Genomic DNA, 14,540 nt, shown 5'->3' on the forward strand with positions numbered 1-14,540 from the left:
AGTGCTATAATTAACAAAATTAAAAGTTTAGTAGTACAAACGATTTAAGAGGTAAAGCTCAGTGGTATTTCAAGTACTTTTCCTTAATTTATATTATACTATGAAATTATTTTATATAAAACCATCGGAGTTCGCTCCCCCTCCTTGAAATCAAACTACACGAGTAAGTAAAATTATTGTATTCTAAAATAAATTATGGGTTACACAACCTGCATTAAGATTTGTATCATTTTCAACATTTATAATATGATCACATGTAGGGGTGGGAATAGGCCAGGCTAGACTTTAATAGGCCTGAGCCTGGCCTACAATGATTTTTGTAGACCTGAGTCTGGCCTGTAGCTTGTCAAAGGCTTTTATTTTGGCCTGGTTTGTTTAAAAATCTGTTTAAAAGCATGTTTAACAATAAACATTTAATATTTTCATTTTAGTCATTAATTTTAGAGTAAAATCCCTATTAAGTCACTCTAATTTAACGTATTTTACAAAGTAGTCACTCTAAATAGGCCGGCCTATCAGGCTTTTTAATAAGCCTAAGCATGACCTATTTAATTTAATAGGCTTTTAAAAAGGCCTGAGCCTAGCCTTTTTATTAAATAGGTCAGGACATGTCAGACTTTATATAGATCAGGCCGTAGGCCCCTGTAGGCCGGCCTAGCCTATTCCCAACCCTAATTACATGTATGGATATGACAAAAAACCATAATATAAAATATGATATTATAACGAAATTTATAAATCTTAAATATAATATATTAGGTATAATTCAATTATATAATATAATACTTTTCTAGTGTTATATTAATTTGAACCGTAAACAGTGCCAAAGTTAGGATTGTAGCTCGAGAGCAATAGCGGAACTTGTTGATAGAGTTTGTGGGAGGTCAACCTAAAATTTTAAAAAATTTAGAGATTTAAAATTAAAATTTTTAATTTTTTTTGAAAGATTTAGTTTACAATTTTTTTTCTAAAAAGTTAGGGTCTAGCTAAAATTTCTGAAATTTTGATAGGCTTAATTAGAATTTTGAAATGTTATGAAAGAGAGTTTAATTAAAAGCATTAAAAAAAATTAAAGTTTACTATGAAATTTTAAAAAAATTAGGGGTCAAATTAAGGATTTAAATTATAATTTTAAATTTTGAAAAATTCTTATGTTTCGTCCATGTTCAAAAGTACAAAGTAAAAATGAGAGGGACAAAATTAAAATATTATCTAAAGGTCTAAATATATATATATATATATATATATATATCTTATATGTTTTAATGATAAAAAATTAGGATGCAGCGTCCCTTAAAATCATACATAACTTCGTTCCTAATCATCAGATTAATATAATTCAATGATTAAGGTTGAAAATTGAAAATAAAAAATTACACCACAATATAAATAATCTCAGTATCGAGTTTATTTCTATAATAATCATAGTGTTTATTATATTTATATAATAATCATAGTGTTTATTTCTATAAATGATCAATTCGGGACATTTAATAATAAGTGGTTTGATATCGTTTAAGTATCGAGTTTAAGTCTTTGTGTATGCAGAAAATTTATGTGGAGAGATACAACTTTCAAAACTAGGTGTATGAACCGGGATGAATCCAAATCAGTCAAGAAAAAACTTTAGAAACTTAAAGACAATAAAAAAGGGACATTTATGGCTTATTTCTATTAAAATTTTAATTTTTTTACAACTCATTATTTCTAATATGATTAATCTTTTTTATTTATTTTGTTCATATTAACTTCGACTGCTTAGATTTTGTATTTTAATTTTCATAAATTAATTTTATTTTATAGGTTATAAATATTATGTGATAGCGTTTTAAAATCTTTTTTATGAATATTTCTTAAAAATTATTTTTTCAAGTAAAAAAAATAAGTAAAATTTTACACAGCGTTTATTCTGTTATTTCACTAATTTTTATATTAAAATATTTTTATATTATATAATAATTAAAATTAATTATAAATTAAATAAAAACCAAATCTGGTTCAATTTAATTTTTTAACATATATATCATAAATCGTCCAAATATTATTGACTCTACCCAATTTCCAAATGAATCGATTTTTGTTACTCGCTCAATCACCCTACTGCAGTCATTGGTTCTCGAATAATTCCTTTAACCATTAAAATGATTTATTGAGTGATCATTTTAACAAAAAATTATGAATTTAGAATATAATGAATAACCGGATGATCATTTTATAACATCTAATAGTCTGGGACTCAACAAAGTAACACCTTATAGTTGGGGGACTATTTTATAATTTTTAATAGTTATAGGACTCAAAAAACCAACATTCTATAGTCGGGTGTCCATTTATGTACTTTACCCTAAAATAATTACGATTTCTTTGTTTGGGATTGGTAAAGAAATTGTGGATGAAATATGAGTTACTCAAATCATATGTTTATCACTTCATTTCAGAAAAGACCCACCCCAAGTTTTAGAATCTTATGTAAATAACTGAGATGAACCAACTTACCTCATTTGTTAAAGAAAACATTGTTGTTCATAGAGATCACGAGTTCGAGCACCAGTGGCTGTAGCAAGGTGATTGAGTTTTTATTGTCAAATGATTGAGAGTATTTACAACAGATATTACTTTGTAATCGTTTAGCTTAATTAGAAGAATGATGTAAATAACTGGTTTCATAGGTTTATAAATTTTAGGTCAAATTATGATTTTAACTCACTATAATTTGGTCTGTCTACTATGATTAATATTACTTGTTAATCCAAAATCATTATGAAGGTAAAAAATTCTATGAGTAGGTTGATGTGTATTTTGTCTTTTTAACATAACAAAAATTCTAAATCTTTAAACATCAAGATTTTTTTTGTTGCTCTCCCGTTTTCAAGGCTTTGTCATGACTAATCTAAAACGACCCGCGTAACACACCTGGCTTTGATGGGTGAGTCTCCTAATAGAGATTTTCTACATGTACAATGACTCGAAATCAAGACCTTGCTTAAGTGATACTAAATTGCTTACCATTTGAACCAACCCCTATTGGTAAACATGAAGAATTTCAAAGTCCATGGCGTGAAGTGGAAACAAACAAAAGATGGACGACAAAAATTGCAAACAAACAAATTTGTACCTATCAATAATACAATGTGTTGTCAAAACAGGGGCCTGGGGTCCGACTCGGCCTGCTTTTCTTTGCAGTTTACAGAGATATCAATGCTACATTTCTGTAATTTTTTTCCCTTATTATTATCACTGGAATACATATTTTTTTATATAACTGCAAAAAATGAAAATGTGCATCGAATATTTTTGTACTTTATATTATGATTGCACGATTTTTCATTATAATAGTGTTGCTATTTCGTAGTTTGCCAGTTTGAAACTATCATAAAAAAGGTACTCATTGCAGAGTAAGTATATTTATGAGGCGTGTGGTTTATAGAATGTAAGATTATCTTTAAAAATAACATTACTGAAATATAACATTATTATAAGAATATTGTATTATCTTATTTGGTTTGTTTAATAGGAATATAAAATTATAGTGTTTGGTTAAAAGAATATAAGATTACTTGGTTACATATTTTACCAAATTATCCTTGTGATATATTTTTTTAAAGTTAATCTTTAATATTAATTTATAAATATTTGAATGAAAATTCATAAAAATATTTTAATTAGTATACTATCTAACTATTGAGGAAAAATTACATTTAATATATAATAATTAATATAATTAGTATATTAAATTTATATTTTTAAATAATGTTCATAAGTATCATATTTATTTATATAAAATATAATATAAAAAATAATATTATGGTAGTAAAATATTATTTTAAATAATTACATTTTTACAATAATACTCTTTTTTTCATCCTATAAAATTATAAATAGTAAAGTATTGAATATTAAAAATATAAATATTTTAAATTCTCAGAATTATTAATATTTTAGTAAATCAAAATCTTTGTATATTATTATTATTTTTATAATTTTGAGTAAAATATAAAAAATAAGAATTTAAAAAAATCATTATAAAAAGAATTCATTAGTCCAAGGGTATTCTTGTCCAAAGTGGTGGGAATGTAAAATTACCTAAGAATTTGGAGGTAATGACATTCTCACCATTTTAACTAAAAAATGCTAATATTGGGAAAAGAGTATTCCCAGTAATGTAAAATTCCGTTGACCAAACGTGGGAATACAATTCCAGAAAAAAAACATTTCCTTTGGTAATGTAAGATTCCGCGAACCAAACTCACCCTTACTGATATCTTTTTTTTTTCGTTTTAGTTTATATATAAATTATTTTTAGGTGAACTTTTATTGATTTTTTTCACAAACCAGTTTACTGTGAAGTTGTAGTTGAATTTATTTAATTTTAAAATATATATTTAAATTACTAAAAAGATTAAAAAAAAATTCTTGCAATAAATTTTCACTTTTAATATTTGGCTTAATACCAAATTAAGTACTTAAATTCTCGAATAGGTACATAAACTATTTTTTGACATATTTTGGTGTCAAATGTTACAAACGTTACCCATTAAGATGCTCAGGCAATCAACGACATTAATTTTTCCATTAAATGACACGCGTTATAATATGATAATTTTAGAATTTTTTTTAAAAAAAATAAAAACTAAAAAAAAATTTATTTTCGAAAAAGGCACATTTTTTTTTTCAAAAATATAAAAAAACTTCAAACTCTTAAAACTTCTTATTCTAGTCTCATTTACTCCAACTTTCAGTTATCTCCGACCACCCATTCGCCGACTACCAACCACCCAATAACCTGTCACAACTCTTACCATCATCTCAAAACCCAAATTCTCAAATCCCTAAATTTAAATTTTTAATCTCTAAAATCTCAAATACTCAATCCTTCAAATTCAATCGTGATAATCGATCGTTTCGTCGATCATGACACCCAACCATTTGGTCAGTCGTTTAATCGGCCTTTTAGCCTTTGGCCATGGAAGGAGGGAGAAAGGGAGGGAAAAGAGGGGCACGCAGGGAAGAAAGGTTCTGTTTTTTTTTATTTAATTTTTTAATAATTTTTTTTAATTTTTTTTAAAAATTCTAAGATTGTGATACATGTTACTTAACGAGATTTTATAACGACCGTATGATCGAGACACCTAAATGGATAGCGTTTGTAATGTTAGGCACCGGGATAAGTCAAAAAATAATATAGGCACCTATTCGAGTATTCGAGAATTTAGATATAGTTTAGGCACATATTTTAGTATTAAGCCTTAATATTTTGTCTCTCTAAATTAAATTAGTGATATAGTTAAATATTATGATGCAGTTTTACCTAGTAAAACCATATTTTAGCTGTAAAAGCTTAACGTCACTGATAATAATAATTAGGGTAAGAGTTTCCGAATGCTATTCTCCAAGTGGGCTATGAGTTATCATAAAAGCCCAAATTTCAAATCAAACTCATCAATAGCGACTTGGATGGGTGAACGTGTACAAAATTTCACTATACATTTCTTCGGGTAAACGACATTAGATACCATCGAACTTCAGGCGTTGTATCTTTTATTTCATTGAATTTTTAATTTTACCAATTATAGTACTAAATATTGGTTTAAATTATGTCACTGAACCATTAAATCGTTAACAACACGATGATGTGGCCGACATCTGTCGACGTGGTTGATGGCTGCCAACGTAGATACCTCACCAAAACGACGACGTTTTAATTCGAATGTTAAAGATTTAATGGTCTAATGGTACAATTGAAACGTAAATCAAAGTTCAGTGTAATGCTATAATAGATAAAATGGAAAGTTTAGTGGTATAAACAATATAACATTAAAAGTTTAGTGATATCTGGTGAAGTTTACCCCATTTTTTATAGTATGAAGTGATTATAAGGTAATATTTGTTCAAAATCTTTTTAGTTATTAGCAGCATTAACACACTTTACAAACACAATAGCTCGAATTCATATTTTCTAAAAAAATAACATTTTTTTTATCATTGAGTATGTTAAATAAATTCAATTTCATTACACTTTCTTTTTCCAATTCGGAGTAAGAATATGATTATTGATTTTTTTTTAATTTATGTGGTATGATAGTTGTTTGTTCAAAGTTTAAGTTTTTAATTAAATTTATAATGTACTGATAAATAATATCACTGTAATCTTAATTAACATTAACTTTCGGTTTAATCTTAAATAGGAATGGGCATGAGACCCGAATTCGACGTGTTATGACCTGACCCGATCGAATTGGATTTTTTTTAAAAAATTGGGTTAGCCCGGGTCAGGTTTTTTTAAAGTTATGTTCGGGTCAGGTTTAGGTTTAGAGTGAAAAATACTTGATCAGTCCGACCCGAAAAAAGTTATAATTTTATCTTATATATTTAAGGATAATTACAATAATATACCTATATATTATTTTCGTTCAATTAAATTGCTATTTTTATTAAAAAAAGATAATATTTTTTAATAAATATATTATTTCAGGTCAGGTCAGATTCAGATTTTATCTCAAAAAACCGGATTGGATTCGAGTCGAGTGAAAAATATATATTTTGCAGATTGGATTCTAGCCGGGTGGAGGATTTAAAATTTTTGGGTCGAGTTGTATAGACCGAAAATCTGATCCAACCCGACTCATACCCATCCCTAATCTTAAACAACTCTAATCCTTCTTTCTATGATCTTATCTAAAAGAAAAAGATCTCTTAACTATGTGACCACATGGCCGGATTAAGGTAGGTCCAATCTTGGATTTTCCTCCAACTAGATAGATATTGATTATTAATGCATAAGACAAACAAGTTTACATTTTTTTTCTCACAAAACTTGAACTTCCTAATCGGAAAATGTTACAATAGATGTTCACGAACCGTGACAAGCTATAAACAGCCTTTTAATTACAAACTATATTTTTTTATTAATCTAAGATAATTACAAAATAATATTTATCCTAAATATTTTTCACAATTTGACAATAAAAACTCAAACACCCTTTACAATCTCTGGTGCCCAAACATGAGATCTCTGAAATAACAACTATTCATTTAATCACTAAGGTAACTTGATTCGTAATGCTTCAAACTATATTTTTAAATAGACAATTTAACCATCATATTTAATTAAACATTATAATAATAAAATAAATAGTTAATATATGTTCGTGATCATCTAACAATATCAATATAGTTAATATAGGAAAAAAGAACAAAGAGGGAGAGAAAGAGAGGCTCGATACGGATTGCATCCACCTACAACATTACCCTTTCTAAAACATTTTAGAAATAAATTTAAATCGTTTTTACGAATAATATATAAAATTATATGAATTAAAGACATTAAAAGAAATTAATTAATTGACTAAGTGATCAAGGTGTTTACGTTGTCTGATCTTATATTGATTCAAGCTCTGATATTTATCTTGAAAATATAAACATACTTCTACTTAATAAAAAACACAAAATAAAAGGCACTAGAAGAGATTGTTAAGGCGAGTGTCCGAGTTATTCATGTCATCGAGATCGCGAGGAGGCGAATGAGCGTGCCTCCCTTCGTAGCTTGTAATCACCATTCTTGGATCCTCCGCTGATCTCTCCACTCGTTTCTTTACTCGACAATTATCTTGCGTACATCGATAGTAGCTCCTGCATTCAGTCCAAATTCAATTTTTCATTGTAGAAAGAGCTCGAAACTGTGAAAATGAAGTAGAAAACTAAGGGTTCTTGTTGTAAGAATGTGAAGGCTTGAATGTGAACTAAGTGATGATGAAGTTGATCAAAGTATGATAAATCGTTAGTTATGATTATTACCAGTTTGAAAAAGTAGGTTTCCTCTTTCACATAAGTCAGGGCTTGGAGGCCCTACTTGCTGCATCCTCATTATTTCGTTTGGAAAACATCACTCTCCCACAAATATCATACTATTCAACCCACACTTGTGTTCCATTATTTCGTTTGAATAACTAGCAAATTTACTACCTAATGGTCTCTACAAAACCCATATTTAAAATAAATAAATAAATGATAATCAACCCTAAAATTATACATATATGTAGGTGCATAATGATGTAATCTTTATTCAGAGTCAAAATCATTGCCTTACATTTACTACTTTGTAAGCAAAATTTACCTACTGGATTGAGACATTAGATTCCTTAAGCATGATGAAGAGTTTGAATCCTAACTTTGGTGAATAGAGCAAACTAGGTTGGGAGAGTTAGGACCGCCTATGTAATATCCGATCTGAATTAGTTGATTAATAAATCGGATACTTCATCATATATATATATATATTATATTATTAGTTAGCTAGGCAGGTTCTTAGCATGATATGATCACTGCACGCACTATGTGTAAATCTATTCATTTTATCAATAACCTGATATAACATAAAGAATTTGTCTTTTTCTATTGATTCGTTGGGATTGGTTCTTGCTGGGTGTAAAAAAAAACTATATCGGTTTCACCTCCTACTTTTATGAAAATATATGAACTTTTTATCAAAATATCAAAAAAATTGGGTCATCTCTTGTGAGAACAATTTAAAAAATCCGTACAAATCAGATAATTTCAGTGAATAAAGAGATGATTATTATCTCTAGAGGTCTGAACATATCATCTGTAAAAGTATTTAAACATTTATTGTCAAATAATTTAAAACCCAAAATTTTAGCATTTGCTAACAACATAATTGAGGCGGTCAATTAAGAGATAATATGTCCGGTATAACACCTATGATCAACCAATGATCGAGTGGTCATTGTTCAATGATGAAGCAGTAGGACTCACTGTTTTTTTTATATTATTAGAGGTGATTATAAATAGTATCAGTAGACTCATTAAAGTGATTATAAAATAATATAAGTAGACTCACCATTAACTGTCATTATTGTAATATAGAATATACACAATCGATTATAAGATTTTCCTACATATTATGTTTAACTTTTGTTACCGAAATGATGATAGCTGCTGAATTTTCAAATGATTCGTGGCATGGAACAGTGAACATCTATTTAATTCAATAGAATATTTCAATATAGTTTCATTATGGCCTTGCCAATTCGCTACGTATATCTCTAACTTTTGGCATTGTTAAAGATCTTCTAGGCCTTATAATTTATCAATTATTCTATATAATTTGCCCCTTTTTATTGTGGTTTCGTATCTTTTGAAGCTAATAATTAGTTCTTTTAGGCTTTAAAATTTATTTTATCTATTTGTGATTTCATGATTAAAATCTCCATCAATTTCACATCTCATGCAATATGAGTACCGTAAAGCCTAGTAGTCATGATAACCAAAGTATAATAACATAACAGGGAAACATGGCATGTGTAGGAAGTGGCGGATGTATGTCATGAATTTGAAATTTCAGGATGCGACTACGGGTACTCCTACACCCTTCGTTAGTAATTGAGATCTAAATGTTAAAAAGAGAAGAGAAAAGAGAAAAGTATTTTTGTGTGAACCTGGGATGGTGGGTGTTCTTTACCACTTTCTGGCCGTATTTTCTCCACTTGTATCCATCATCAAGGACGTCCACATCGCTCATGGTCTTGAAGCAAAACCTAGGTTCCCTTACCTTTCTTCTTGCTTTTATCCTCTTCATTTTCTTTGCTGAAACCCCTGGATGATCTTCTACGCCAATTTTCTTGCTTCCCAAACAGTCGTCTCCCCATGCCCTACAATCACGAGATCAAATATATATTTCTAAAGAAGTTACACTTTGAAGAGATATCTCCATGAAAACCAATGTTTGTAATATTTTTGATGGACTATTGAAAACCATTTCATTTGCATGCAGGGAAGAAAACCAGGGACTAGGAATAATCTTTGCACCTGAAATTTGCTGTAGATGTCTGCAAAGAAAGGAGTTGGGTTTGAGATTGGGTTAGATGAAGCAGTTCATGAATATCAAAGGGTTTGAGACATGGATGATGGTAAGCAAATGGAAGAGGACAAGATGAAGTCGGGTTTTGTGGAAAAGTGAAGAAATCCATTTGAGAAACAGCAGCAAGCTTCTCTTTTTCATCGAACAAGCCCTGGGCTTGATGGGAGCTCCATGACATCTTCTATATCTTCTTTCTCTATACCTCTACAGGAGTCTTGTGGAGGATGGTGATAATAAAGGATTTGATGTTGGTTTTGCTTTTCCCTATGCGATCAGAGGTGAAGATATCATGCAAGAGGCCCTATTGACTTTTGCTCCCCAAAAGGATTCTTCACTTTTTGTATATACTTCTCCTTCCAAACGAAAATGAAACCCGACTATCTAGGGATCCCAAACGGGCGGGGCGGGGTGAAGTGGATACCCGTTCTTCCATCTCCATATTTTTCTAACATTTTTAAATCCACTATTTACCCACCACTCACTTTGGATAAATTTTTTAAATTCATACATATCCATATGTGTTTATTCTCAAATTTATCCTCACACCCACTATCTAACTAGATATTCACCATTCATCCCGCATTCATATGTATCTATTCATACTCACCAATTTGATATAGCAGAAACGACGTCTTCAATTCTAAAATTGTTTATACCTTAACATTTACTTAAATTATAAGTCATGTCCAATAAAATCTTAAGATTTACATAATAATCTATGAAATTATACTTAAATTTATAATGGTAAAAAAGTTACATGGCAGGTAGTTAGTGGGCGGGTAAATACAAGGTAGATAAAGTCTTAAACCCATCACTTACCTATTTTCTACGACGAGTATGATATTTTACATTCACATCCGCCTACTACCTATTAAAATTATATCTATCCCTACCCAAATTAGAATAGGTAGGATACAAATTTCACAAGATTATTCCCGTCTAATAGCCCTACCACCATTTATCATTCCAAACCCACCACCATTATGTTGTTATCATTTTCTCTTCAATATTCAACATAATAATTACACTTTTTAAAAATTAATTTCTTCTTTTTCTTTTCCTAGTTCTTAGTTTTCATTCCTAGATAAAATATACCTTGTGGACCATATATACCCTCCGCTTTCATCATTTTGATCACTGTGAACACTTAATTATCTCAATATTATTTACCTATTATGTTCATTTTGTACTTTTGATGGTAATTACATTTGTGATAAAGATAAAAAAAAACTTCCATTTTTTTAGAAAAAACAATGAGTGAACAAATAGGCGGGTGTATGATGGTTAAAAATCATTAGACAATTTTACAGATTATAAGGTTGTAGTTTTTGATCGATTGAAACTAAAATTGTGCATGAGCAAAGGAGCCTATAATGATGTATCTATACTTATAACATGCAGCATTTAATTTATATATAATTATAACTTGGTAATTAATTTAAAGTAGTTATATTTTTATTATTTTTAATTTACCCAATTGCATCCAATGCTATTATAAATTAATTTTTTATTGATTAATAATAATAAAATATTCCGATGCTAATGTTTTTCACAACTTTTCTTCTTTGAAATAATACTGGTTAATGATTCTAATATTTTTTTGCAAGACAAATATTTTGTTTTCTTTAAAATCTACATATAGTGGATAAAATGATTCTAAAGAAATCCATACAAGATCCACACTTAAATCAACCCGAAAAAGATAAATATAGCTTTAACATTTATAACGGTTGGAATGATTATAAGATAATATTTGTTCATAATCTTTTTTATCCATCGACAACACACATATTTTACAGACGTAGTTGTTCAAATCCAAACTTCACGGAGAATAACACTCCTTTTTTTACTATTAAAACCGGTTGATAAGTTCTTATTTTAACTATTGAACAAATAAACCAAATAATTAACATACTTATATATCGCAGTTGAAGCTGGCGAGGAACTAACGTCGCCATGACGTCGAAATCGTACGTTTAATTGGAATAATTATGAAGCATAATTTGCACTTTGAAGTGACCGATTTTGGGTTCTTGTTAAACGAGAGATGTTAAACCTAAAGTTCAAATAGTAATATTAGTTTATGGTATGGGCCCTAATTGGGGAAGATAAGGGGGTTTGCACTGGCAACCGTCAAGCCCCGTTTCATTTTGTCTGGTTATACCTAGCAACGGATTATTATGTCACTTACATTTCTTCTATTGCCTTACTAGTTTTAGCCTATAGTATTTGGCAAACCGGGATTCCGGGTTCACGACGAATCATATCTAGACTAATATTCCATGGAATGATTACACTACGCTCTCATATATATATATATATATATATATATATATATATAATAGAAAACAACTAGTTATATTGAAAATAAAAAAATATCTAGAATTATAATAAAGATTTACAAGTATAAATGTAAACTAAAATATAATTAGGATATTTTTTCTATAATCATTGATACAAAAACTAGCCACCTAGATCATACAAGGACAAAAAATCTCACACAAAATAAAGTTACGAACAAATCTGACTGCATCGACAAACGAACAACAAAAGAGGATAAAGCTACTGAAAGACTACCGAAAAATTGCAAATTTCAGTTGAGCAACACGAGAAAACTATCGACGAATGCAAAACGCGTATCCAAATCAATCCGAAGGTCCAAAGCAGGGAAGATAAAAATGATAACAAATAAGTGACATCTTGATCAGTTGTGGCGAGGCCAAATCTAACCCTTAGAAAAATATAAACAAAAACAATAACCAAATGATTGAAAACTACCAGAGAAAAACATGTCACAGAGGCATAGATAAACGTGTCGCAAAAATATAATTATTCTTATTAAAAAGCTAAAAAATAAACAAAGAGAAAAGACAGCCGAGGGTTGACAATCAACATCAAAACTGATGTCATTGTCGGCTAAAAAAATAGAAGAAGAAGAAGAAGAAGAAGAAGAATAATAAGTTGATTTGATCTATAGAAAATGACAGAAATTGTTAAAAAAGTAGGGGAAATGAGGGAGGAAGAGACTGACTAGGATTAATAAGAAAGTATTCTATATATTGTTTTCTATCTCACATGCTTTCAAACGATACAAATAGGATTATATATAACTTAAAATGATGTAAAGTTCAAAGTCACTATCAATAATTTTTTATGTGAGATTGGACCACTTAAAATCATATTATTTTAATAAAATGTTTTAGTGTGTGGAATCAAAAACTGAATTCGAGAGTCGATTACATGTTTCAGATGTGGGTCCGATAACTATTTCTTAAGGGATTGTCCAGAGTTAGCTCTCACCGTTCATACACGAGTTCAGACTGCCGCTCGTACTCAAAGTGCAGTTCTGGAACCAACTTCGGGTCATAATCAGTAGAAAGCATTTGGTTCTGCCAGTAGGGACCGACCTTCTCAGAGTAGGGGTACAGCTCGAATTGAGGCCAGATAGCCTGGGTTGTTATATGATTCCAGATGTCGACATGATTACGATGAGCCTGATGTTATTGCAACTACCATCACTATTTATACAATTAAATACTTTGCTTTATTTGATCTTGATTCTACCCATTATTTTTTATAGTATTTTGTATATGAAGCTCTCAATATTCTGGTTGAGAATACCTAGAGTTCTGTGAAAGTTCAGATTCTCGTAAGTTAGTTTGTAGAGTTGGACCGAGTTATAGAGGGGTCCTATAGAGATTTATAAGGAGACTTTGGAATCGATAGAGGCTCTGTTCTCGTATATGTTCATACGAAGTAAATTTTGAGGATGAAATTTCTTTTAAGGAGGTGAGTTATCACACCCCAATTCCAGGGCTAAAATTTTTCTTATCTTATTTTAGGGACTAAGTTGAAAATTTAGGGGAACATTTTAGTTAATTCCGAGTTTGAATCAGAAAGTTTTAAAAGTTGAAGGACCTAGGGAATAATTTACCTATTTTTTATTTTAGGTTGGTTTATACACCCTTAGTGTATGTTTTGTAGCTATATTTGCCAATGTGTGGAGGGGTGAGCGAAAGCAAAATTCTGATGAAGCGTAATCGAGTTCTCCTGTTAGGTTCGATGAAGCTCGTTCGATCAACTAAAAATGAGCCAACATAGGGTGAATTGGCTTTTTGAAATTTAGGGAGTAAGGAGTATAAGAATAAGAAAATTTGCATAATGATTTATAGTAGTTCAACTTATCAACCAAGTCTACATCCACTACCTAAGCTCCTCACTTAGGATTTTCCAACAAATCCACTAATTTATTCTTTCTTTTTCAAGGATAAAGAGATAAGCTTTACAACTCCCTAGTTTTTCACTTGGCTAAACTAGAACCAAAACCTCTTTATAAAGGATAAGAAATGTGTAAAAAAGAAGACCTCTCTAGGTTGGTGTTTACAAAGATTTAGCTCATAAAACAAAACCTAAGGATATACAATTAAGCTCAAAACACAAATATTTACAAGAGAAAGAAAACAAGGATTGAAAAACTTTTCTCTTGTGTATGAATGCTTGGATATGTGTTGGTCACTTTCTTCAAGTGTCTTGAACTTGTTTTTATAAGTTGGAATGAGTTACTAGCCGTTTTAGATCCATTAGAGATTAAAATTGTCATTACCTGCAACTTTTAAGGCACAAGGGATCGATCCTTTTTGGGAAGGGGTCGATCCTTTTCCTC

At 29.8% G+C, this 14,540-nt stretch overlaps 1 protein-coding gene across 1 annotated transcript; it reads right to left on the bottom strand.

The window, feature by feature from the left end:
• Positions 1-7,439: 7,439 nt before the first annotated feature.
• On the bottom strand, positions 7,440-10,199 carry LOC120202481 (probable WRKY transcription factor 13). Its single transcript, XM_039202893.1, has 3 exons — positions 9,826-10,199; positions 9,456-9,668; positions 7,440-7,629 (listed from the first exon to the last, which is right to left on the bottom strand). The coding sequence occupies exons 1-3, from the start codon at positions 10,053-10,055 to the stop codon at positions 7,458-7,460; spliced, it is 615 nt and encodes a 204-aa protein (XP_039058824.1). The 5' UTR covers positions 10,056-10,199; the 3' UTR covers positions 7,440-7,457.
• Between the last annotated feature and the right edge of the window lie 4,341 nt (positions 10,200-14,540).

This window comes from Hibiscus syriacus, unplaced genomic scaffold, assembly GCF_006381635.1.
Source record: "Hibiscus syriacus cultivar Baekdansim isolate YM2019G1 unplaced genomic scaffold, ASM638163v2 tig00008843_pilon, whole genome shotgun sequence".
In the NCBI taxonomy this organism is placed as follows: domain Eukaryota; kingdom Viridiplantae; phylum Streptophyta; class Magnoliopsida; order Malvales; family Malvaceae; genus Hibiscus; species Hibiscus syriacus.

What these genes read in the sequence shown, in the direction of transcription:
- LOC120202481 (XM_039202893.1), bottom strand. Translation starts at nt 10,055, where the DNA reads ATGTCATGGAGCTCCCATCAAGCCCAGGGCTTGTTCGATGAAAAAGAG. An exon ending in ACATCTACAGCAAATTTCAG is followed by an intron (nt 9,669 to 9,825) that starts GTGCAAAGATTA and finishes TCGTGATTGTAG; the next exon opens with GGCATGGGGAGACGACTGTT. An exon ending in AAGAACACCCACCATCCCAG is followed by an intron (nt 7,630 to 9,455) that starts GTTCACACAAAA and finishes GACTGAATGCAG; the next exon opens with GAGCTACTATCGATGTACGC.